At 38.6% G+C, this 26,558-nt stretch overlaps 2 protein-coding genes across 13 annotated transcripts in view; both read left to right on the forward strand.

The window, feature by feature from the left end:
- Positions 1-8,280, forward strand: part of SPICE1 (spindle and centriole associated protein 1) — a 178,664-nt gene extending 170,384 nt beyond the window's left edge. For 8 of the 9 annotated variants that reach the window (XM_082460167.1, XM_082460168.1, XM_082460165.1 and 5 more), the window contains 5 exons: positions 656-1,146; positions 3,249-3,432; positions 5,839-5,941; positions 6,716-6,803; positions 8,059-8,280. In XM_082460167.1, the coding sequence (XP_082316293.1) occupies positions 656-1,146; positions 3,249-3,432; positions 5,839-5,941; positions 6,716-6,803; positions 8,059-8,112 (920 nt within the window). In that variant the 3' untranslated portion in view covers positions 8,113-8,280. The remainder of the gene's footprint in view (positions 1-655; positions 1,147-3,248; positions 3,433-5,838; positions 5,942-6,715; positions 6,804-8,058) is intronic. The other variant, XM_082460172.1, reaches the window with a different exon arrangement.
- Positions 8,281-8,426: 146 nt separating this feature from the next.
- CFAP44 (cilia and flagella associated protein 44) overlaps positions 8,427-26,558 on the forward strand; it is a 133,807-nt gene continuing 115,675 nt past the window's right edge. For 3 of the 4 annotated variants that reach the window (XM_082460118.1, XM_082460121.1, XM_082460120.1), the window contains exons 1-2: positions 8,427-13,334; positions 17,658-17,759. In XM_082460118.1, coding sequence (XP_082316244.1) covers positions 17,663-17,759 — 97 coding nt within the window. In that variant the 5' untranslated portion in view covers positions 8,427-13,334; positions 17,658-17,662. Of the gene's footprint in view, positions 13,335-14,540; positions 14,724-17,657; positions 17,760-26,558 lie in introns of all 4 variants that reach the window. The other variant, XM_082460119.1, reaches the window with a different exon arrangement.

Genomic DNA, 26,558 nt, shown 5'->3' on the forward strand with positions numbered 1-26,558 from the left:
ACCTTCCAATTATCGACAGCATTTAAGAAATGTAAATTATGTAAATTGAGTCATTCCCAAACCTCCAGGTTTCATTGCTCTTGGATTAAATTATAAAATTTCTAACATGGCTTTAAAAAGCTCTGCAAGAAATGACCCTGCATGCCTCTCTGGTCTCATATACTCCCAGTTCTGCCTTGTTGCTATGCTACAGCCAGACTGGCCTCCTTTCTTTGCTGTTTCCTATTTTGGGGCCTTCACATATGTTGTTCTCTCTGACTGTAATGTTCTTTGCTCTACTTTCTGTCACATATGTAATCATTTAAAAACTTTACTTCTTCAGGGATGCTTCCCCTGCCCATCCTCAGTTTACATTATGTATCTATACTCCCCCCAAGATTTCCAGATATGAGTTAATATATGTGTTAAAATGTGAACTTGGTAGATGGTTTTTCACAAGGATGCCGATAAAGCTCTAAGGAATATAAAAGACTCTGTACTTGATTGTTAGCGCTGGTATTGCTGGTATGTTCTCTGCTAAAATAAATGAGGCATTCAGAAACCAAATCCTTCTATTGAAATATTTCTCTAACTACTAAGGAGGGCTAATGAGATGATTATAGTGCCAACTGTGGTTAAACGGTACATGTTTATTATGCTTTAATTTTATCTACAGTGTTGAGGAGGACCGTTCAAACTCGTCCTGCTCCACGAATTCCTCCAACCGTGGAAATAATTGAGAAGGAACAAAATTGGGAAAAGAAGACTGTACCTACTGGCACAGACATTCAGAATTCAAGTGAAGAGAGTCATCTCTTTACTCAGAGGTGGAGGGCCTCTCACATGGGAGAAGATTTGCAGAACAAAACCCAGGCTCCTTTTGTTAACCTCTCACAGCCCCTCTGCAATTCCCGTTCAAGCACTCAGCAATCAAGAAACCCCGCACTCTCAGAAGAACCCCCAGTATTGGGAGATGGGCAACAGCTTAGAACAAATGAGACATTAATACAAAGAAAGGACATCATGGCACGAATTGCTGAGTTGACACTGCAGAATTCAGCTATCAAGGCACATCTGAATAATATTATTGGGCCAGGGGGAGAGCAAGGGGATGGACTTGGGGAGTTTAACAAACGGGAGAGGAGTCATGCCAGCGACATGACCTCTGTGAGTACCAGTTAAGGCTTGACTACAGACATATAGGTATTTAAGTATATTGCTGGAGCATCCAGAAATGACCCTGGATATCTTTGAAGCTGGTACTAGATGGCTTATGCTGTGTCAAGCCCTCATCACAAAATAAGTAGAGGTTATTTATCAGTTTATGTCACACATGCATTAAAAGAGTACAACATAAAATTTAAAATGAGGAAATGAATGGGGAAAATAGGACAAAAGTAAAACAGGTAGGAAAGCTAAAATTAAGCTAGGAATGAAGTTTTAAATATAATATGTAGAATAAATATGTCTTGAAAGTTTACCACATAATTGTGTTTTAATTGAAATCATTTTTACTCTTGAAGGGGCTCATAAAAGAGAATTATGTGTAGTTGGCCCTCAACTCGTGAGTAGTTAATTTTTTAGGACACAGAATGCATTTTCCCTTAGAAGTGATGTTTTAAAGAATTATTAAAGTCAGACTTTAATGTACATTCTAATCATCTGGTAATCTTGCTAAAATGCAGACTCTGATTGAGTAGGTCTGAGGTAGAACCTGTGCGTTTCTAATAAGTTCCCAGGTGATGTTGGTCCAAGGATTACACTTTGAGGAGCAAAAGTTTGCATATTGTAGTGCTGGAATTTTGTAAGTTAAGTAACTGAGGGCTGACCTGGCAATGTAAACCTTCATTTCCTTGTTTGTGGGGAGCAAAGGGATTCTAAGTTCCAGTTGTGGAGTGTTTATAACACACGCCCTCATGCAGATCCCAGTGACGGGAGAGTCTTCCTTTTACCCGGTCATGAGCCAATGTGGCGCCTCTCAGAGTTCTGATGGGAGGCGGGGCCGTGGGAAGGAGCTGGCCAGCTTCATGGATTAGGGGTTCCAGAGTGATCACTTCCGTAAGGGCTTTACCAATTGTGGATTGAGGGCCTCCATGAGGAAGGTTAGGAGAGGGTGGGGGTAAGGGCCATCTCTGTCAGCACTGGCTCATGGGCAATAAGGGCAATACGGGTATCGAGTGACAGAAATAGCAGTCAGAAGGGACTGGAGAAGAAGCCGAGATGGAGATTAGGAGTGGGCAGCAGTGATCGATACAGTTGTATGTAAGTACAAGCTGCCTCAGTTTTAGTCAACAGAGACGTTTCTGTGTGGGCAGAGTTTTGAAGATTATTTGAAACAGGCAACTCTTGGTTAAAAAAGCCCACAGAATTAAAAATGGAGCTTTGCCCCCTTTTCCAATTAGTATAACAGTTAGGCTAGAGAGGACAATCTAGTATTATTGCCCTCACCGCCCTTTTCATTATAATCAGAATTACAAAATGATTTTTAATTCGTGCTGTTTTGCTTATCTCTTTTTTAACTAATGGGCATAAGCTACAAATTAATGACTTCTAGTAGGAATTGTTTTTCCCCAAAGGGACATATGTACTAAATGAAATACTTAAGAGTGACATTCCTTTCAGGGATTTTCAAATCAAACTTACATTATATTCCTTGGGTGGCTCCTTTTTACTCTACCTCTCATATTCCTTTCCAGTCACCAGCCTTCTTGAATCAGGTATGTTAGGCCAAAAGTGGCCTGGGGAGGCTGACACATGGTCAGAAGGAGTGATAAGATTCCTAGAAATCTTTGCCAAATAGCTCATGGTGCATGTGTGAAGATTATAATTATAGAAGCATCTATTTCAACTAGAGCAGGTCCTCTTTTGTATACTGTGATTCAAACTCCAGACCTGTCTTTAATAGGGATGTTAGAAGTCAATCACTAGGAGTAGTATCTTTGCTCGTGTGATCTTTGTGCAGCTCAACAAACACTGAGAGATGCAGGAAGGCTTTGCTTTGTCCCACAGACACTCTCCATGGGCAGAGGGACTAGAGGGCTTATGTGGCACTGATACTAGAAGGATTAGTATCCCTTTACTTTAGCCTTTATTTTTCAATTAAGAGATTTGTAAATTCTATTACTATTTGCCCAGTATTCACGTTCGCATGTAGCAAAGGCTATGAATACTAATTTGCTGGCTCTTAGTGGAAGAGTTTGTTTTTACAAAAGGTCAAAATTGTTTGTATTATTTTTAATATGGAGTCTGTGTCCTTTTTTTTTCTTAAGACTTTTCCAGCAGTACAACCTCTAACACCAAGTAGCATGGAGGAACGGATTGCAGAATTGAATCGACAGAGTATGGAGGCTCGTGGAAAACTCTTGCAATTAATAGAGCAGCAGAAACTTGTTGGTTTGAATTCTTCCTCTCCACCAGTATCACCTATTCGGTCACCTCTCGGAGCATGGACTGGTTAGTCACAAATTCATGATTTAAAAGCTTAGACACATGAAAATTTTCATTTTCTTGATTTTGCAAGTATATATTTAGCTAAAAGAAATCTCAGAGCGCATATATTTCAGTGTCTTCAATTTTATATAGAAAGAAACAGACCTAAGTGACAGAAATGGGATTAGAAGACTGGTCTCCTCTCTAGCTTCTAGAAAGCTATCCCATGGTGCCTGCAGTTAATCTTTGGTGTCTGAGTTCCTAAGTTGCCCTACATGTAAATGGGATCTATTTCTGTATATGATTCATTCATGGCATATGCTGCAGCTATTTATAAGCATAAGCATCAAAATAATTTAGAATTTCATCAGCAACAAATTACAAGTTATTATTCTGTTAAAACCATTAAAACATTTTCACATGTAAGTTAAACTTCCTATTTAATTGTTACATTTAGGAATGTCGAAAGCTACAGGGGATTCTAAACAATAGAAAGTAACTGAAAAATTAGTTGTCATAGTGATCACATTCAAAAAGGTGCTGACAAAAGGAAGTAGACCTCAAGTTGCTCTTTAGCCAAAAACTGAATTATTAAGACCCTCAAGGAGTAGAGCTGCATGAAGGTTCTAGAGAGACTAATTTGGGCCTGGTGTAAGAGAAGGTTCTAATTGTCAGGAATAGACAAAGCTCTGTATCAGTAAGTGGTGTGCCCCCTGAGGTGTTCAAGCATCGGTGTTTTAGAGAGATTCCTATGTCCTGTGGCTGGTTGAAGTAGGTTACCTATGAAGGATCTACCAATAAGACTTTTTCTCTCAGAAGTTATTTCCTTTTTGAATTACAGACCCAGAAAACAGAGTGATTTGAGGCACTTCCCTGATGGTCCAGTGGTTAAGACTCCACGCTCCCAATGCCAAGGGCCCGGGTTTGATCTCTGGTCAGGGAACTAGATTCCACACGCATGCCGCAACTTGAGATCCCGAGTGCCGCAACTAAGACCTGGCGCAGCCAAATAAATAAATAAATAAATAAATAAATATTTTTTTAAAAGAAAACAGGAAAACAGAGTGATTTGGAAGTTACTGGAAAGTGATGGATAACGCATTTCCCTAAGGTCCTTCCTCTTTGTTTATTCTAGGCTCCTTCATATTACAGCTTTATCTACTGTTCTTCATAGTCAGAAAGTCTAGAGGCAACTTCTGACTAGAATAAATAAGTGAAATCACTCAATATATGTGAATACCAACGACGTGCCACCATGTTCTGGGCACTGGGGATACTGCATCGAACAGGACAAGCCCCTGCCCAGCTTGACTACTCCGGGGTTCAAGTTGGGGAGCAGGCAATACAAATAAGCAAATAAGTACATGAGACAATGTCAGTTAGTGCTAAGTGCAGTGAAGAAAAAATAAAGCAGATCACTCATAAGAATAATTTTGTGATAAAATGAGACACCTATTTCAGTAGTTCTTTGAGGTTAATACTTTCATTTCTGTTGGCTCATTTAGTTTTCAACACACCCTCAGAGTAGACAAAGCTGATACAACTATTTGATAATAAGTAAACCGAGGCACAAAGAGGTTGAGTGATTTGTCTGAAATTCTAACGCAAACTGGTAGATTTGCAACCGTGTTCTTTCCATTCCAGTGCTTATTTGTCTAAGGTATTCTTTTCTTAAGTAAAATTATTGGTTTCACAGGAACCTCTGTGGGCTATAATGATAAAGATAAAAATAAATCATATGCCATGCAGAACCTCTTGTTTTCTAGGGTAACCAAGGAATATGTTATAAAATTGAATAGAGCTTCATTACCCCTTAAAGTCCAGAAATCACTGGTTTTAAGCAGTGATTCTTAGGAGCACTGCCTGAGCCTTTCATGAGTAGATACTTAGTAAATATCTGTTGACTGATTATCTACTTCTGAAATATTGAAAATGTACATAATTATACTTGCCTTTAACCATATGAGCTCTTCAGCCAACTTTCCCCTCCAAATTTAATGTCTTCAGTAACAGTAATAATGTAATAGATTTAGGAGATTTAAAGTTTTAACTCCAGAAATTTTCTTTCTTTTTCCTTTTTTTTTTGGAAAGCTTTAGATAAGCTGCTCTGACCAAGATCTCCTATTCTTTAGGGCTAGCTCTTAATTTCTGTTTTTCACTTGCAGATCTGACATGATACCACTTGTCTGAAGATTCTGGCTCTCTAGGAACTGGCATGTTCCTGAATTGACACTAAGAGCTAAAGTTTCTTGTCCCACAGTTCATTTTTTAAAAAATCCTTAAAGTGTATTTGTGGTCCATGATGATAAAAATATAGAAAGAACCCTCAAATTTATAATGTATAATTTGCAGTAAGACAGAAATCAAGTTAAATTTTAATTTTCATTTTATTGAAAGGTAATGAAACTAATGTTTATTTTTATATTATAGAAGGAGGAAAGAGGATGATTGAGGTATCTATTCCAGTAGCGGAAGCCCCAGAAAGCTCAAAATGCAGTACTGTCTCTCCTACCAGTGGGCTAAATTCAAGAAGGTAGGGTTAAAATCAAGAACGTGGTTTGTGTTTCATTTTCTTTGTGAAAAAAGGTAGTGCATAATGTCTGACTTAGATTCAGACAGATTCACTCATGTAGAGAAAATCAAGTAATTGGGGAGGAGAATTTTGGGGGAAAAAAGAAGAAGAGTGAGGAACAAGCCTTAATTAAGTAGAAAAGCATTGGGTTGGCTATTGAAAACAAAAATGGGATAATAGCACATATATAGAGCATTTTATGGGTTACAAAATTAGGAGGTAATATATGACAGGGTAAATTGACCAATAGTATTTTCCTCCTTTACAGTAAGTGAAACCAAAGCTCATAGAGCTAATTGGGCAATTCGCCTCAATGGGTCACGTGGTTGGTAAATGGTGACGCCAAGGATGTACCTGGCTCTCTGTGTCCACTCTACATGCTAGTACTGCACTGCTCCACGTCTCATTACTCTTCCACGACCTTGACCTTCTTCCCCACCGCTGCACATCCATTCTTCCTCTTTAATGTTAAAAACTTATCTGTCCTCTAATGGTCTCTGTACATTCCATTCAGTCTTTCTGTAAAGCTAAACATACTCTAAAAAAGAAAATCTATTAATTAAAAAAAAGAGACTTAGGTTGGTGAAAATATGTTGCAAATAATTTACCTTATTTGGACTTAAGTCAGCTATTCCTTTCAAGCTCTTCTCAGTATTGAGAATTGTGTCTTATATAATTTTTAAAGGTGAATAATAATAGATTACTCTCTCACTCTCTTTTATTTCTCATAAATAGATCTCCAGGGGCTACTAGTAATTCTTGTTCTCCATTAAATGCCACCTCAGGAAGTGGGCACTTGACACCTCTTAATCCAAGAGCAAAGGTATGTGATAAAATGTAATTGTGAAATGTGTCTAGAGGTTGGGAGGGCAAAGATAGGAGGTGGCTGTTTTAGCAGTTTCCATGCTTAATTATTATTCCTGTTATCTTAAAGATAATATAAAATTCTCAGAAGAAAAGAAATACTAATTCACCTTCATTAGAAAAAACAAATAAGCATACACTTCTTTTGTTTTCGAGGGTAACTAAGGAATAAGGTAAAATTCAATAAGATTTCAACAAAGATCGGACATTATTGTTTCAGGCAGAGCATTCCAAATAGTGTGGCAAAACATGCAGGGGTGCCTTGAATGGGTTGTGGGCTTACTGAGATACTGGTTTCCTCAGTCTTTGCTGTGGCTGTGTAGGGCTTGGGATAGCCAGAGCCCTGGAGCCACTTTCCTTGTCACTCTGCCCCAGTGTGCTGTATCTGAGTGTGCCACAGAGAGGTTATGTGCCACACGTAGAGAGGTTATGGCACAAAGGGTAAATAAATGTCTTACGTATTTTTTATGTGTTCTGATTTGCTATAGGAATGTACAGAAACTAAGCATCTTACAGTATATCCAAAATTTTTGCAAAAGACGTTTTTCTGTGCTGGTAATACAGCAAAATATAGTTCCTTTGACTGATTAGTCATAGCAAATTGTGAGGGTATCTTTAAAATCATAAACATTACATTTGCAAACGTGAGCTAACAACTGTTTGATGGGGTGGTGGGGGGAAATCTTCCTTGCTATTCTTATTACTAGCTTCAGTAATTAGACCAAATAGTGAATGCCTCAATAAACATTGAGTATTTATAGTCCAAATTAATCGATAGGCTCAGAATATTCCAATTGCCCAGCACTGGAAGATTTGTCCTTTGTTGTTTCTTATATTCTTAAAAAGCTTTAACGTAAACTATTTTATATAATTTGCCCTTAATTTCTGGAATTTAGTGACAGATTTAATTTACCAAGGTCAAATAACTTTTTTTGTTATTTTAAAAAGTTGTACATATGATTTGTATAAAATACTGGATTGATTCTTTTTAAAAAAATTAGGCCTCCCAAATCAATAAGGGGATCTGTTGACCAGGGAATATTTGGGAGTGTCTCTGATAGAGAATAAAAATTGCTAGTAGCAATAATTTTTAGTGCCATTCAGTGGTGTAAGATAAGTTTGGTTCTATGTACTTGGTATAAATAATTGTAAATCTTGAGTGGTTTCATGCTCCTGATTACTTTCTAAAGCCTTTCTGCATCTTTGTTCAACAGATTGAGAAACAAAATGAAGAAGGCTGGTTTGCTCTTGCTACCCACGTGTCATAAGTGAGGTCGAGTTGTAGAGTTTGTTCTCAGTAATATATTCTTGAGCTTCCACTCCCCTTTCCCTGCTCCTGCTTTCAAGTTTTTATGTTCTTCTTTCAGATAAAACTTACAAAGATCTCGTGACTTAGTACTAATAGAACAAAGAAATAAAGCAATTATTTTAATTTTTGACCATTTCAAATAGATTTCCAACACACAAACAACCTATAACATCTTGTGAATAAAATTTTGACTAGAGGGAAATTAAAGTTTTATATTCTAATAAATTCAAGGATTTTTTTGAGTAATATATATATATATTTTAAATTAATTAATTTATTTATTTATTATTTATGGCTGTGTTGGGTCTTCGTTTCTGTGTGAGGGCTTTCTTTAGTTGCGGCAAGTGGGGGCCACTCTTCATCGCGGTGCGCGGGCCTCTCACTATCGCAGCCTCTCTTGTTGTGGAGCACAGGCTCCAGACGCGCAGGCTCAGTAGTTGTGGCTCATGGGCTTAGTTGCTCTGCGGCATGTGGGATCTTCCCAGACCAGGGCTCGAACCCGTGTCCCCTGCATTAGCAGGCAGATTCTCAACCACTGCGCCATCAGGGAAGCCTTTGCGTAATATATTTTTATCTTTATCATCTTTATTCAGATTTTTTTTGGTCCAGTGTATCTCAAATGTTGATCTCTTTTATTTTTATTTTATTTTTTTCTGAAGAACTAAGTTGCTTTTGCATATAACTTACAATAAAATGTCTCGGTGTGACTAAAGTCTGGCTTTCAGAAAAATTTACACCCCCTTTTGAGAGAAGTCACTGTAGTCCATCACTTTTTCCATCAAGTGAATGTATAGTTTTAAAAAGTAAGTGTGGGAGTATTTGTTTATATTTGCTTAAGCAGGTAAGGGTGGTTATGTATATTATAAAATTCTTATATAGTCTTTACATGTGAAAATGTTATCAGTAATGGTAATGTATATCAAAAAAATAATGATTGAGCTTAAATATCTGAATGCAGTAACATTGATTTATTGGTTTATTTAATGTTTGAAACAGAATTGAGTACAAAACGTTGCTATCAATTTTCCCAGCCTTGAATCTACAATGCATTCAGGGTAGATTTTTCTTCAAGGCACCTGTATGATCTCACATATTGGTTTCTGTTTTAAACTTGGTTTTTGAATGGTCTCTGCTCCTTGGCTCTATGATAGGAATTCTCAGCCTAAGTGAGGTGGGAGTGGTGAGGGGAAAGCACACTGAAACTGCTTGGGGAACTTTCTCAGGTAACACCTTCCCTCCTCCTGCAGTTGTAAGTCACTGTATTAGGAAGTGTGCTATGCAGCTTTCATTTGGGCCTCTTCATTGTTGTAGGGGCAAAAGAATTATTATCTTTTGGTATCACTGATTTTATTTATGTGAAGTCATCTGTATGCATTTGCATTATTGCAGATTCTTCCATCTGTATTGCACTTTTTAAACCTTGGTATTTAATAAATACTATCCCTGTATGGCATATAAAACCATTTTAGTGTTATTCCTTCTCTTATTGAAACGTCAAGTTATCTGCTTGGTTTGTGAATGCATTCTTTTTGACATATATTTTCCTTCATATTCTCCAACTGGTTGGCTCTTTATTTTTTTCCTCTATATTCCTTTCAACCTCTAAGATGCCTTGGCATGGCATTTTAAAAAGCTGCTCACAGTGATTTAATGTGCAGCCAGAGCTGAGAACCAATGCAAAAACTTTTACCACTAGCTCACTGGCAACCTGTGGGACTGATATTGAAGTATTCATCCTGTTAATGTTTATTTTTGCTGATAAAATACAAAGGTAGATTGAAAAAACTCCAAGAATAATAGATACAGAGAAAGGAGCCTTTCTTTCTTAGGCCTTCTGGAGTAGTGCTTCTCAACTTCAGCTGTTATTAGAGTCATCTGGGGACCTTCTAAAATTCCCAGTGCCCAATTCTCACTCCAGACCAATTAAATTAGAAACTCTGAGGACGGGACACAAACATTAGTATTTTAAAAACCTCCTGAGATGATTCCAGTGAACAGCCAAGCTTGGGAAACATCATTATAAAAACATTTATTATCCCTAAGTCATAAATTAGTGCATATTTGGTTTTAATTAAGTTAAACTACCTTTATTAGCGTCTCTTTATCAGCTTTCAGAGCCAGCTGCATCAGTATCACCTGGGGTACTTGTTAGATGCGAAAATTCTTGGGCCCTACCCCAGACCTATTGATCAGAAACTCTGGTGTCTTTTTTAATAAGCCTTTCATGTGATTCGCTGCATGCTCAAACCATGGATGCTTGGAACCATGGATCTATAGCACTGCAGACAGGTGAACTCTGCTGTATTTGACTGTGATGTACTACATTTGTATTTACTTTTAACGGTCCAAACTCAGATTACTTGTGTTTCTTGGTTTTAGAAGCAAGTTTTTTGCTAACATATGTCTTGTCCGATATGTCCCAGAAAGCTGCTGATCAGTTGCTAATAAACTTTAATAAAATTTACAGTTCTCCAAATTGCGGCTTGCGAGAGAAACTAGACTGATAGCTAAATCCATAGTTATGATATAATCACTCCTACACTGTATAGCAAAATCATTTGGATTAGCAGAATTTAATAATGGTTTACTATGTGCTAAGTGCCAGGCAGATGAGGAAATTAGGTACGAGGAGGTAAGCACTCTCTCAAGGTCACGTAACCAGGGAGTGGTGGCACTAGAATGGGAACATGGGCAGTCTTTCTCCAAAGCCTATGCTGCGCTGCCCTCTTATGGTGTGCACAATATGGAAGCACCATAATGGTAATAGCTGTCCTTTATTGAGCCGTTCCTGTGGCAGGCGCCGTGATAAGCCGCAGTAGCCCGTTATTGCGTTTAAATCTCACAGTCAACCTATGAGTTAGACGTGTTTAAATGCCACCCTCCCCCCTTACAGATGAGGAAATTGAGCTCTAGAGGTTGAATAAGCTACCCAATGTCAGAGTGCTTATAAGCCAGGACTTGAAGCTCTTTTTAAAAACAATTATTGGACTTCTACTAACTTAAAAGAAATAACTAATATAGCATAGTGGCTTAGGGTGCAAGTGTTGCCATCAGAAAGCTTGGATTCATATGCCATCTGTGTTCCTTGGGCTGTGTCCCTTGGGCAGATTAATCTCATTTTTCCCATTTGAAAGTCAGAGATAATACCTTTCTTACAGGGTTGTGAGAATTAAGTGAGGTAAATAGATGTAAATATGCTAAGAACAGCACCTGACTCACAAGCATTCAGTAATGACTGCCAACTTTTTGATGTAGAAATACACTATTCCCTCTGTATTCCTGGATTTTTAAAGACATTCTGTAGTGAATTTGTGTTTTTCTCAAATTAATAACTGGATCCAGTGCTTTAACTTTAAAGATGTTTGTAGGTTGAAATAAAACATGTTGAGCATGTTATTTGAAAATAACTAACATACTGTTTAAAAGTAAGTTTATCCTATGTTTTCTGACTTTTTGACACCCTGGATATACTATTTATATAATTAACAGCAGCGATAATGGTCTTGTTTTTTAATCCTCGAGAATACTTGACTAAAGAGAACATTTCAATATTACCAATAAATGCATGGTACAAAGTTTTTGGAAAATCGTTGTGTAACATTACAGAAACCAATAAACACAAAATATAATACAGCCATTTTTTTCTTACCAACTTTATTGAGAAATAATTTATATACAACAAAATACATCCATACATCCATTGAAAGAGAACAGTTCATGGACTTTGGCAGTTGTATATCCACACAAAACTATCACCACAATTAAGACCATTTCTATCATCTCCAGAAGATTCCTCATGTCTCTCTGCAGTGCATCTCTCCGTTTACTCCAGCTCTAGGGAACCACTGATCTGCTTTTGGTCATCATAGATTTGTTTGCATTTTATATAAATGAAATCACACACACTGTAATATTTTGTGCCTGGCTACTTTCACTCATCCTAATTGAGATTCATCCATGTTGTGTGTATCAGTTTCTTCCTTTTTACTTCTGAGTAGTATTCTGTTGTACAGATATTTATCCATTCACCTGTCAGTGACCATTTGGGTGGTTTCCAGTTTTTTGCTATTGTGAATATGGCTGCTATGAACATTCACATATAAGGCTTTGTATGGATGGAAATTTTTTATTCTCTTGGGAAAATACCTTGGACATGGAATCACTTGGTAAATGTTTAACTTTTAAAGAAACTGCCAAACGTTTTTCCAAAGTGGTTGTGCTACTTTACATTTTCAACAGCATTATATGAGAGTTCCATTTGCTCCACATCCTTCCACATTTGCTGCTGGCAATTTTAAAACTTTTACGCATCCCAGTAGATATGGCATTTTTGCATTGTGGTGTGCATCTCCCTGGGGCCTACTGTTATGCATCTTTCCATGTGTTTATTGACTGCTCATACATCTGATGTGGTGAGGTATTCAAAGTCCTAGGTGGTTAATTTTTTCGTTATTGAATTTTAAGAGTTCTTTACATATTCTGGATACAAAGTTCTTTGTCACATATTATTGCGAGGCTGTAGCCACTTAAAAACAATGTTTTGTAACCAGTAACATTAGTTAGGTACTTAAAAATAATTAATAATGATTGCTGGCTGTGCTACAGAGCATTTGGAGAGCAAACTGCTAAACCGAAAAAATCTGTCAAGCTAGGCCTATATTTTGTGCACCTAGAGTCCTGTGACCAAGGAGCCCACAACATAAAATACTTAAAGTCAACAGAGATGACATAGCGTAAAATAAATAAATAAAACAAAAATCGCCCCGCGACGTATCTTTGCTGATGACGGCGTGTGATCAGGGCACCTTTGAGCCATTTTGTATTATTGGGCATATCTTCGAAAGTCATCAATATATCATCCTTAGGATAATAATAATATAAACTAGACATAAAAATTAAACGGGGATAATAAGCTGGTAGAATGCCGGGCTTTCTGTTTGGCTTTGATTCTGAGTCATGGGCCACGAAATAGCCGGGCCAGAGGGCAAGCGAGATCAAGGGTACCCCTGCAACCGCCCTGGCATTTCCCAGAAAGCGGCCTTACGGCGGCGCGTGCGCCTCTCGGCCCGCCCGTCTCCGCCCACCCGGGAGGCGGGATGGCGTTGCCGTGGTAACCGCAGTAAACGGAGACCTGGGGCAGACGCCGTGACTGGGAACGCGCGGCGGAGGTCGGTGCCTTAGGTAAGTTTTGACCCCAGCAGCCTGGCAGTTCCCACAACCTCCCCCTCAAATCTGTTGGCGAGTCAGGGATCAGTCGACCCCATTCGGACTTCTCTTAGGCTGAACTAGGGTTCTCCGGGCTTTGCTGAGACACATTCCTTCTCCTTTCTATGGATCAGTTCGACAAACATTTGAAGCTACAGCGTTCGCAGGCATGGGGCTACACACTGTAGATACAACGTGGACGCTGTTCCTGCTTGCAAGGAGCTCATGATCCAGCTGGGGAGGAAGACAGACGACGGCAGGAGTCCGAGTTGGACCGGGCTGAGCCAGGAACAGGGAGTCGGTGGGAAAGTGCCTGGGTTCTGGGGTCAACAAGCCACCCAGACCTGTTAAGCGTGACACTTGGCAAGTTGACCTTCTGCACTTTAGATTCCTCATCTAGGTAGGGAAGGTGGTAGTGCTTACTTCATGGGGTTCCTGTTACAATTAAATAGGATAATGCAGGTCCAGTAAGTGTGTAGCACATGCAAGACACAGTAGGTGCACAATAAATCCTTGTTACATACAAGTAGATATAGTAGCATACAAGTACTCAGCATGCCCGGCCAATTGTTGAGTTGTCCAAGGTGGCTACTGACTAAAACTTTTGAGAAGGAGGAGGGGCTGAGGGGGATCCAGGAAAGGGGAAGGTGACAAGAGATGAATTACAGACCCTAAGATGAAGGACCTTTGTGCCACACCAAGGAATCTGAGTTCTTGTTCTGTGGCAATGAGGAGCCATTAAAGGTTTTAAACAAGCAGAGTGGCACATTAAAAGCTGTGTTTTAGGAATATAAGAGGCAGTGTACAAATGGACCAGAGAAGGGAGAGAATGAGGCTGTGGTAATGGTAGAGGTGAGACAGTATGAGGACCAGAACTAGGATGGTGACAGTGGGACTAGAAGGGAGAGGATGAATTCAAAAGGCTTAATAACTGGACGCTGGGCAACAGGACTTGGAAGTCAACTGCATGAGTTGGGTGAGAGGGAAGGATTCAAATAGTAACTGCTCTGCTATCTCATCTGTAAAATGCACCCAACTCATAGAGTTTTGAGAAATATATGAAACAATATGTGTAGAATCCTCAGAACTGTGCTTGACACATGGTAAAAAAAAACACGAGCTGTTATTCTCTCCACAGTTGTATTTCACACTGTAAAGTAAAAACTGAGTGTTTTTATACAGGAATCTCTATGAATCTCAACGTGACCAGCTCTGGCACACTGCTGAGATGGAGTGTTTGAGTTTGTGAGGGTGGGGACCGACCCTGGAATCTAAGGAATGAATCTTGAGTAATGTCATCGTGGGGAGCCCTCTGTCCGGCTTCCAGCCAACCTCCTTCTAGCAACACACACTCTGCAACACTGTGTACTATAATTTTCTTTTTTCTTTACACTTCCTCAGGGTTGACTCAAAACTTCACAGTCTACCTAATGAGTTGGTTAACAGAATTAACCGTAGGCTGGACCAGTAAGCCTGAGTCTAATGAAAATAGATTTAAGGTAGTTCTGCAAATAGACTCCCAAACCTAGCTAGTTCAGTTGTATAAGATAGGACATGGTTAGGTGTACAGAAATAAGGTTTAGTCATTCTAGCTGGTTACAAATGGATTATTATGAGTCAGTATATGATAAGCCTGCCCACCCCCCCAACCCTGGCAAGATAATGTAATATTAGGCTGCCTTGAAAGAATATAATGTCCCCAACGGGTAAAGTGATGGTTCATATCTTTTGGAAAGTGTCCAGATCCTTCAAAGGACATACAAAATTGGGAGGGATATACGATGCATTGGGAATTAATTTTTTGAGCTATCCAGATGCTGAAAAGAGTTGAAAACATGTTAGTGAGAAATAGTTGAAAGAATTGGGATGCTTTATCTGGGAAAAGAGAGGATCTGGGAAGGAAAGTTAACTAGCTACAATTATTTGAATGGCTATAGTAAACAGGAAAACTTGTTCTGTGTGTCCCCAGAAGAATAGGGCCAAATAGATCCAAGTTGCAGGGAGGAAGATTTCATATAATATAAAATGAACTTCCTAAGAACTAGAGCTGAGAACATTAGCAGAATGTGCTCACCCTCTTACCTGAAATGTTTAAATTAAAGCTGATTTTCTCTTGGTGTGTTCCTTCATTTGTTCCTTTATTCAGGAATTAAAACATTCATCCCTTCAACTATTTTACCTGCTGAGTGCAAGGCACTGTTCTTTGAAAGCTTTACTGTATTAACTCATTGAGATCTCAGAACCACCTTGTGAAGTAGGTACTGCACTTTACAGATGAGAAGGCACAGAGAGGTTAAATACTTGTTTAATACCTCACAGCTATAATAGTAAGAGGAAGAGCCAGGCTTTGAGGCCAGTCAGTATGATTCTAGCCAATACTCTTAGCCTGGGCTTGAGTTGTAGGTGTGTGACTTATATTGGGTGGGAGGATTGGACCAGATTAACCCTCTTTCAACTCTCAAGATTCTGTGATCATATTTATTGAGCACTAGCTGTATTAAAGAGAATGTGTAGTAATTATAGTAAAACTACCATTTTCCAGTACCTACGAAGAGTTTGATATAAACCCACGGTCCTTAACTCTGGTTCCTATTCTTTGGCTCCACAAAAGAATTATATAGCGAGTGAGACCCTGAGAATGGTACATTGTAAAAAGTTTTCCAAGTGATTCTAAAGTACAGCCAGAGTTGAGAACTGTGGGTATAAAAGATCTCATTTAACACTTACAATAACTCTGCCAGACAACCTTATCATCCCCATTGTACATGTAAAAGGACTGACAGGTTAAGGGATGCTAGGGGCTTGGCCCTTGGCCAAGTTAACCTTTTTTCTTGGCCAAACAAGTCTCTCTGACATCAAAGCCTCATCAGGTTACAATACAACTTCTCAATCCCTTAATTCTAAAAAAATAAAAATGAACACAAAAATCAAGAGAGGGTATCATTATGATGTCAGTGCAAGAAAACAGATGGTACAAACCCTAATGTCCAGATGAAGGTGGGTAGTTGCCATTCTGCACTCATGCACTGATCGTGTCGTGTAGATCCTGGCTGCTCTGGGCATAGTAGTCTTTCTTGAGAGACCAGGAAGGTATAATAATGCACTAGTTCAGTTAATTCTCATAGCAGCCTTGTACATAGTTTTTTCTTCACTCCCATTTTACAATTGAGGAATTGATGTAAAGTAATTAGCTAGTTACGTGGCAAAACTGGGATTCAAACCCGAATCTAACCACAGATCTCATCCAAATAGTACTACTACTCTACTCTGCCTGCCAGCTGTGCCATAGAAGAATGTTGAGGAAACACGGGATGTTTAGTGTGGAGAAATGAAGACTTAGAAGGAAGACATAGTAGATGTTCTCATCTACAAGAGCTGCCATAGAGAAAGAGGACAGAGAAAACCTGTCGTGTCACTCCCCTCCTTAAAAACCTTCAATGGCTTTCAATTACCATAGAAATAAGTTCTAAACTCCTTAGCAAAGCTTAGAGACAATTTGATGATCTGCTACCCGCTTCCTCGTCAATGTCCATTTCACTCTCCTGCTCTAGCCAATAGACTGCTCTCAGGCCTTCACAGACACAAGCCTCTCTTAGAAGCTCCTTCTGCCAATAATCTCTTTCCCATTTTATGCCTGGCCAACGTCTACTCATTACCTGTGTCTCAAATGCCTCTTCCTTAACCCCAGACATGGTTTAATCTTCTTGCTGTATGTGCCCACAGCACCCTATTTTTTTGTAGCACTCATTATATTTTAATTACTTGTTTAATACCTATATTTCGAAAAAAGCTCCACTAAGTTAAGGATTGTATCTTTCTAGTTCAGTACTGCAATTTAGTGCCTAACATAAAATTTGATACATAGAAGTTATCCTCAACAAATATTTTAAAATTGAAATTGATTAGTAACACCAGGGGACTTTGATGATGGGAGGAGGAAGAGGAGGGGATGAACCAAAGGAAGGATGGCAAAGGGTTAATTTTAATGTGGAGCATTTAGAGAAAAGATAGGCTTGGGTGGTGATTCACTGTGGACTTCTGGAAAACAAGAGGGCACCACGATGACAAGTTTGCCTGGAGGAAGGGAATATCTGACTATATTTTGCCATTCTACAGAGGTCTCTGATGATGGCTGTGCCCTCCAGCTGGTGAAGTCATTTCTGATACCTTGCAAACATACAGATTGTCAACACACATGGTGTTTGGTGCTCATGGAATTTGTTTAGGGGGAAAAAAATCTGTTAATGATTTCTATTTTACAGCTCTATCCCTTTCTCTGTCTCAATTTTGTGCTTACAGAGAAAATGAAGGAACCAGATGATCAGGATACTGATGAGGGGAAATCAGAGAGATCAAAGAGTGATGGAAGGCAGTCTCATTCTTCTAGATCTGCATCAAAATGTGAGTAAAGATTATAATATACACTTAGGGTCTTGATTATTAAATTTAGGTAAAATAATTTTTAAAGAGTGCATATCTAAGTTTATACGACAGAAAGGTTGACTTGTTTAATTCCCTTACTAAACTCTAAGTTCTTTAAGAGCAGAGTCTGTGTTTTAATCATTTTATCTCTAGTCCTGGAACACAGAAGTTACTATCATCTCTATGTTGATCATGACCCATCTTCACATCTGGTCTGGCTCCTTCCTGTAGGGTCTACAAGGTCTTTAATGGGCTTCTCTAATACAGTGTAGTGGAAAGAGAGCTGGCCTTAAGTTTTGAGTCCTGGGTCTACCACTTAGAGATGCTTGATCTTGGATAAATTGTTTCACCTTTCTGAGCCTCAATTTTCTCACTCATAAAATGATCATTGTGAGCTGTTTGAGGGTTAAATTGGATAACACATGTGGAAGGATATCATAGATTGCAGATAGAAGGGAAAGTGAAGAATTTTGTAATAGGATTTTTAAAAGATGACTGGCTTTCTGACTGGGCATCGTGGTGTTAGGTGGCTTAGTGGAATATTGACATTTTTAGTTCTAATCCTAAATATAGTTTCAGAATCTAATTTTTACTATTCACCTAGAGGAGAGCAGGTCCTGGGGAAATCATTTCATTTACAAAATGTACATTAAATTCTTTCAGTTTATCTGAGGCATGTCTGGTAAATCCATGATTTCTCCATATCGTATTTTATTTTAGAGGTCTATCTCCTCTTGCTTGGACTCTTACAGCAAGGATTTCTGCTTGAGTCTTCCTGTCCATACCACCATTAGAGTTATCTTTCCAAAAAATATGAGTATATCACTCTCCTCAAAAACTTTAGTTCGCTTCTCTTTTGTTTTTCCATTTCCACTTTTCTCCACTCCCTATGTTTCTGACACAGGATTGTCTACTTTTTAGTTTCTAGTCCTTTGCAGTATTTTCCTGGATGATTTCTTTTTTTCTTTTTTTTTTCACATTTTTTTTTATAGATCTTTATTGGAGTATAATTGCTTCACAATACTGTGTTGGTTTCTGTTGTACAACAAAGTGAATCAGCCATATGTATACACATATCCCCATATTCCCTGCCTCTTGTGTCTCTCCCTCCCACCCTCCCTATCCCACCCCTCTAGGTCGTCGCAAAGCACCGAGTTGATCTCCCTGTGCTATGCGGCTACTTCCCACTAGCTAACTATTTTACATTTGGTAGTGTATATATGTCACTGCTACTCTCACTTTGCCCCAGCTTCCCCCTCCCCCTCCCCATGTCTTCAAGTTCATTCTCTTCTATTTCTTCTTTGATTTCTTCAGTGATCTCTTGCTTGTTTAGTAGTGCACTGTTTAGCCTCCATGTATTTGTGTTTTTTTTCAGTTTTTTTCCTGTAACTGATTTCCAGTCTCATAGCGTTGTAGTCAGAAAAGATGCTTCATATGATTTCAATTTTCTTAAATTTTCCAAGGCTTGATTTGTGACCTAAGATGTGATCTATCCTGGAGAATGTTCCATGTGCACTTAAGAAGAAAGTGTATTCTGCCACTTTCGGGTGGAATGTTCTATAAATATCAGTTAAATCTATCTGGTCTATTGTGTCATTTAAAGCTTGTGTTTCCTTATTTATTTTCTGTTTGGATGATCTGTCCATTGGTGTAAGTGGGGTGTTAAAGTCCCCTACTATTATTATGTTACTGTCGATTTCCCCTTTCATGGTTATTAGCATTTGCCTTATGTACTGAGGTGCTCCTATGTTGGATGCATAAACATTTATAATTGTTATATCTTCTTCTTGGATTGATCACTTGATCATTATGTAGTGTTCTTCCTTACCTCTTGTAACAGAGATAAGGTCTCTGTTAGTCTTTATTTTAAAGTCTGTTTTATCTGATACGAGTATTGCTACTCCAGCTTTCTTTTGATTTGCATGGAATATCTTTTTCCATTCCTTCACTTTCAGTCTGTATGTGTCCCTAGGTCTGAAGTGGGTCTCTTGTAGACAGCATATATATGGATCTTGTTTTTGTATCCATTCAGCCAGTCTGTGTCTTTTGGTTGGGACATTTAATCCATTTACATTCAAGGTTATTATTGATATGTATGTTCCTATTACCATTTTCTTAATTGTTTTGGGTTTGTTTTTCTGTGTCTTTTTCTTCTCTTGTGTTTCCCACCTAGAGAAGTTTCTTTAGCATTCGCTGTAAAGCTGGTTTGGTGGTGCTGAATTCTCTTAACTTTTGCTTTTCTGAAAAGCTTTTGATTTCTCTATCGAATCTGAATGAGATCCTTGCTGGGTAGAGTAATCTTGGTTGTAGGTTTTTCTCTTTCATCACTTTAAGTATATCCTGCCTCTCCCTTCTGGCCTGCAGAGTTTCTGCTGAAAAATCAGCTGATAACCTTGTGGGTATTCCTTTGTATGTTATTTTTTTGTTTTTCCCTTGCTGCTTTTAATATTTTTTCTCTGAATTTAATTTTTGTTAGTTTGATTAATGTGTGTCTCAGCATGTTTCTCCTAGGGTTTACCCTGTATGGGACTCTCTGTGCTTCCTGAACTTGGGTGACTATTTCCTTTCCCATGTTAGGGAAGTTTTCCACTATAATCTCTTCAAATATTTTCTCAGACCCTTTCTTTTTCTCTTCTTCTGGGACCCCTATAATTCGAATGTTGGTGTGTTCGATGTTGTCCCAGAGGTCTCTTAGACTGTCCTCAATTCTTTTCATTCTTTTTTCTTTATTCTGTTCCTCGGCAGTTAACTCCACCATTCTATCTTCCAGCTCACTTATTCGTTCTTCTGCCTTGGTTATTCTGCTGTTGATTCCTTCACATGTATTTTTCATTTCAGTTATTGTGTTGTTCATCTCTGTTTGTTTGTTCTTTAGTTCTTCTAGAGCTTTGTTAAACATTTCTTGTATTTTCTCAATCCATGCCTCCATTCTATTTCTGAGATTCTGGATCACCTTTACTATCATTACTCTGAATTCTTTCTCAGGTAGATTGCCTTTTTCCTCTTCATTTATTTGGTCTTATAGGATTTTACCTTGCTCCTTCCTCTGTGACATTTTTTTTGCCGTCTCTTTTTTTTTTTTTATGAGTGAGATTGTGTTCCTGCCTTACTGGTTGTTTGGCCTTAGGCTTCCAACACTGGAGCTTGTAGGTTGTTGCTTAGAGCTGGGTCTTGGTGCCGAGATGAGGATCTCTGGGAGACCTCACTCTGATGAGTATTCCCTGGGGTGTCTGAGGTTCTCTGTTAGTCCAGTGGTTCAGATTCAGAGCTCCCACTGCAGGAACTTCAGCCCTACCCCTGGCTTGTGAACCAAGATCCCACAAGTTGCGTGGGGCAGCCAAAAAAAAAAAAAAAATGGAGAACAATAACAAGTAAAAAATAAAATTAGACTAGGAAACTAACAGATATGTTAGAAAGAATATAAAAATAAAAATATAGATGAACCAACAACCAGAAAGTAAAAAAGAACCACAATAGTAAGAAAGAGGAGGAGAAAAAAAAAAAAAGGTGGAAAAGGCCTTGGCTGTGGGGGGCGGGGCCTAAGCAGGGGCAGGGTTTGGGCAGTGGGCAGGGCCTATACTTAGGACCCACAGGGCTGGAAAAGGCCCTGGGAGGTGTGGGGGGTGGGGCTTAGGCTCAACGGAACAGAAGAGGCCCAGGGGTGCCTCCCGCCTCTGGTCTCAGAGGGCAGGGGACACCACCTGGGAGCCCAGCAGGCTTCCAGGGCCCGAGTGGGTGGAACCAACGCCCTCTGCTCCTCTCCTGCTCTGGATGGATGGATTTAATGATAATGGCCCTTTGTCCAGCACTGCCTGAATCTCCCTTTTTAATGTCAGACCTTCTTAAGGGCAGGTCTTATCAAGTCTGGCCTGGCCCTGTCCTCAGCTCATAAATTAGTTCATAAATCATGGGTTTTAGGATCTCAAATCATAACGTGAAATACTCTGCTGACACTCTGAAACCTTCTACCTTGGTGCTGTGAGAAGAGGTCTCTGTCCTGGTTCAGCTACATACCTGATAGCTGAATTTTTTTTTCCTGGAGCCCTTACCTTGTTCTCAGTCTTTCTAAAATATCTAAGCAACATCTTACCCTTTGGAATTCTCATACAGAGTGAATCAATTTCCTGGTTTTCTACCTAAGTACGGAGATTAAGGTAGACTCTTCCCCATACCCAACAATAGGACTCTGCTATAACAGAGTCCTATTAAGAGATTTAGGCCAAATGTACCAGCCAGACCATCCAGCATTTTTCACAAGGGTGAAGGACTTTAGTTACCAAGATATTGGTTTCTGATTCTTATCAAAGGACTAAATTATTGCTGACTTCATATAATAAACTGGGAAGTATTTTGGTCTCTTCTATTTTCAGAAATATTTTGTGTAGAATTAGTATTATTTCTTCCTTAAATGTTTGCTAGAACTCACCAGTGAAGTATCTGGGCCTGTAATTTTCTTAGTGGAAAAATTTTTAACTGTGAATTCAATTTCCTTAATAAATAGAGGGTTGTCTCTTTCTTCTTTAGTAAGTTTTGTAACTTTGTATCTTTCATAGAATTTATACATTTCTTCAAAATTGTAAAATTTTTTGACATAACTCTGTAGGATCTATTTTAATTCCTGATACTGAAGATTTGTATTGTCTCTCTTTTATTTCTTAATTTATTTTTATTATTTATTTATTTATTTTTGGCTGTGTTGGGTCTTCATTGTTGTGTGCTGGCTTTGTCTAGTGGCGGCGAGCAGGTGCTACTCTTCGTGCGGTGCGCGGGCTTCTCACTGCGGTGGCCTCTCTTGTTGCCAAGCACAGGCTCTAGGTGCGTGGGCTTCAGTAGTTGTGGCACATGGGCTAGTTGCTCCGCGGCATGTGGGATCCTCCCGAACCAGGACTCGAACCCGTGTCCCCTGCATTGGCAGGCGGATTCTTAACCACCGGACCACCAGGGAAGTCCCTCTCTTTTATTTCTTGATTGGCCTAGCTAGGAGCTCATCCATTTTGTTGATCTTTTTAAAGAATAAAGTTTTGTCTTTGCTAATTTTTCTATTGTTTTGTTGGCTTTTTATTTCATTGAGTCTTGCTTTCATTTTTATTGTTTACACTTATTCTATTAATTATTGTTTTATTATTTTATTTTTATTATTTTTATTTCCTTTCTTCTACTTACTCCGAGTTTTGGGTTTTTTTGGGGTTTTTTTGCTTTTCTTTTTCTAGTTTCTTGAGGTGGAATGTTAGGTCATTGAATTTTGTGTTTTCTTATATATGTACTAAAAGCTATAAATTTCCCTCTAAGCATTGCCTTAGCTGTATCCCACAAATTTTGGTGTTATATTTTAATTATCATTTACTTTGAAATGTTTTATAATTTCTTTATTAATTTCTCCTTGACCCATACATTATTTTTAAGTGTGTTTTTTTAAGTGTGTTTTTTAATTGCCAAATGTCTTCTGTAATTTATTTTTAATTTACTACTGTTGTAATCAGAGAATATGCATATTCTGTATTATTTCAATCTTTTAAAAGCTATTAAAACTTGTCTTATGTTCCAGCAAGTGATCTATCTTGATAAATGGCCCATGTGCCTTTGAATGTGTAGGTATAGTGTTTTTTAAGTATCAGGTGGGGATGTTTGATAGTGTTTTTCAGATCATCATATCTTATGGAGTTTTTGACTGGTTGTTCCATCAGTTGATGAAAGATGTGTATTACTATAATATTACCTAAGTAGACTGTGAGAAGTAAAGGATAAATATTATAATCTCTGAAGCAATTATTTAAAAAGCAAACAAAGAAAAGTACTTAAAAAGCTAATAGGACTTCCCTGGTGGCGCAGTGGTTGAGAATCTGCCTGCCAATGCAGGGGACACGGGTTTGAGCCCTGGTCTGGGAAGATCCCACATGCCGCGGAACAACTGGGCCTGTGAGCCACAATTACTGAGCCTGCGCGTCTGGAGCCTGTGCTCCGCAACAAGAGAGGCCGCGAAAGTGAGAGGCACGCGCACCGCGATGAAGAGTGGCCCCCGCTCGCCACAACTAGAGAAAGCCCTCGCACAGAAACGAAGACCCAACACAGCCATAAATAAATAAATTAAAAAAAAAAAAAAAAAAGCTAACAGAAATTAAAATGGAATTTTAAAGAATAAATAAGGAACAATAAATGATCTAACAGAAAATAGGAAAGAAGAAATAGAGGGAAAATGGAAGAGTGGGAAGCGCACAAACAGAAAATAAATAATTAAATGTTAGATCAAAATCCAACTATACCAATAATTATATTAAATATTAATGGACTAATAAGTCTTGTAAAAAAGTACAGATTATCAGAATGGATAATAAAAGCAAGAACCCACTATATGATGTATGAGACACACTTTAAGTATTATGATACAAATAGGTTAAAAGTAAATTGATGGAAAAAGATATAGTAGGCATACAGTAAGCATTTGAAGGCTGGAGTGACTATATTATATCAGATAAAGTAGATTTCAAGACAAAGAGTACTATCTGTGACAAAGAAGTAAATTTCATGATGATAAAAGGAGCAATACATTAGGAAGACGTAACTATCATAAATATGTATGCATCTAATAACAGAACATCACGATACATGAAGAAAAATAGAATTAAAGGGAGAACTAAATAATTACAAAATTGTAGTAGAAGAACAGTCTGGTACTCCATAGTGGTTACTTCATCATGGCCAAAATGGAAGTCCCAATTATTAATTTTTGTATATTGTTTTTGTATGTAGTAACCATGCAGAACTTTTTTAAAAATTGTAATAATTATAGAGAGTTCTTATGGATGTTCTATGTGCACAGTCACATCATTTGCAGACTTCCTCATTGTGTTCGCAATCTCACAAAGGAGGTGGAGGTAAACAAGGACCAGAGAGGCAAGCTGTATTTGCAGGAGGCAGCCTGCCTCTGTGGCAGCTGGTGAGGAGAGGCACCACAGCTTCTTATTTCCATTGGCTAGAGGGAAGAAAAATCTGAGGAAACTCACGTATAAAATCCTGGGTCAGGAACTTCCTTGGTGGTCCAGTGGGTAAGACTCTGTGCTCCCAATGCAGGGGGCCTGGGTTTGATCCCTGGTTGGGGAACTAGATCTCACATGCACGCCAAAACTAAGAAGTCCGCGTGCCACAACTGAGTCTCCATGCTGCAACTAAGAGCCCACGTGCCGCAACCGAAGATCCCGCATGCTGCAACTAAACATGCCACAACGAAGATCTTGAGTGCCATAATTAAGACCTGGTGCAGCCAAAATAAATAAATAAATTAATTAATTAATTTTAAAAATCCTTGGTCATAAAACAAACTTTCAGCTTGCTCTTTTTGAGATCTGTGGCTATGGTGTCTCCTCGCCTTGGTTACCTCCCTTTACTTCCTCCTGCACCCATCCTTGTTCAGTATCCACTAATTTTGCCAGCCCTTCCACCAGCCAGCCCTGCCATCTATTTCTGATTTGAGGTTTTAGCAGCTTCTAGTTCTACACAAAATGGCGTTTGTAATTTTGGCTTTCATTTTCAATGTTGATTTTAGATTATTTCCAAGAATAGAAAGACAAATGCTGATTTGTGCATCAAACCGTAATCCTTCCACCTGTCTATTTTGGGATTATAAAAAGTATAGAAATCTTTGTTGTCACCAAGTTGCTAAGATCTGCTGCTTTACCAATCTGATTTAATGTGTCTACTTCCGGTTAAGTTAGTTTTTTTCCAAACTCCACTTTTCCTTTCAGTGGCACAACCCTTCAACCAGGCTCAGAATATTCATTTTTAGAAAAATGATTTAATCCCCTTCATTCGTATTCAATCCTGATTCCTTTATCAGTGATTCCCTCATCCTAGCTGGCAGCCTGAACTCATCTAATGGCAGCTTGAACTCTGTTCCCAGAGAAAGGCAGGCCAGCAGATAATATCCTAATCTTGAGATGGGGATATAATGTTTGATTGCAACAGTCACAAGAAAGAGCTAAGATATCTGTTAAATGGTATTATTGGAGAGTATTTACCCAGGGCTCTCCCCTAGGGGAGTTCAAGAAGTGGGCCCCATTTAGGTGTCCAGAATTATTTTCTTTCCATCAAAATGCATGAATCCTACAGAACCCTGTCCTCTTGTCCTGCTAATTGGATTGGCCCAGCTTTCTCACCTCATTCATGTTAGTCTCGGGCCTTGTTCCTCTTCTTTTAGCCTCATCTCCGTTAGACCTACTAGGTGGTTCTACTCTGTTTCTGACACACTTACCATTTCTGGCTTATTATTCTGAAAGTTCATCCAGCCCTTTCACCTGCTGGACATGGTATATGTGAACCATAACCATGTTTGGACTTGATCTGAATGTTGGCTTATACCTAGGTCTATTCTACTCCCATTCCAATTCTTTTTCTCTTCTAGCTTGTCCTGAAGCAAATAGGCTGATGTATTCCTAGGATATCATTCAGACATAGTCATACCCAGAGGAGTTTATTCTTGAATATGCATTATTTATCTTTGACATAAAAGGTCCTTATAAATAACGTGTTGTTCAAGTGAAATTGAATTGAAAAAATGATGGCAACATACTAGCCAATCTTTTTTTCTTTATCCTTTACTTTCTTGTAAGTGTGCAGTGGTAGGAAATAGACTGCAAATGAAGTGAAAATGGAGATTTACTCACAGGAAAAGCTTTAAAAATTTTTTGTAAAGCTATAAGAGTAACCAAATAAAATGATTTTTGTAGCAATTTTTGAGTTTAAAATTCATTCAGTTTAGAGCACAAACGAATTGGAAGTATTAGG

The sequence above is a fragment of the Balaenoptera physalus genome, assembly GCF_965194825.1.
Source record: "Balaenoptera physalus genome assembly, chromosome: 4".
NCBI lineage: Eukaryota > Metazoa > Chordata > Mammalia > Artiodactyla > Balaenopteridae > Balaenoptera > Balaenoptera physalus.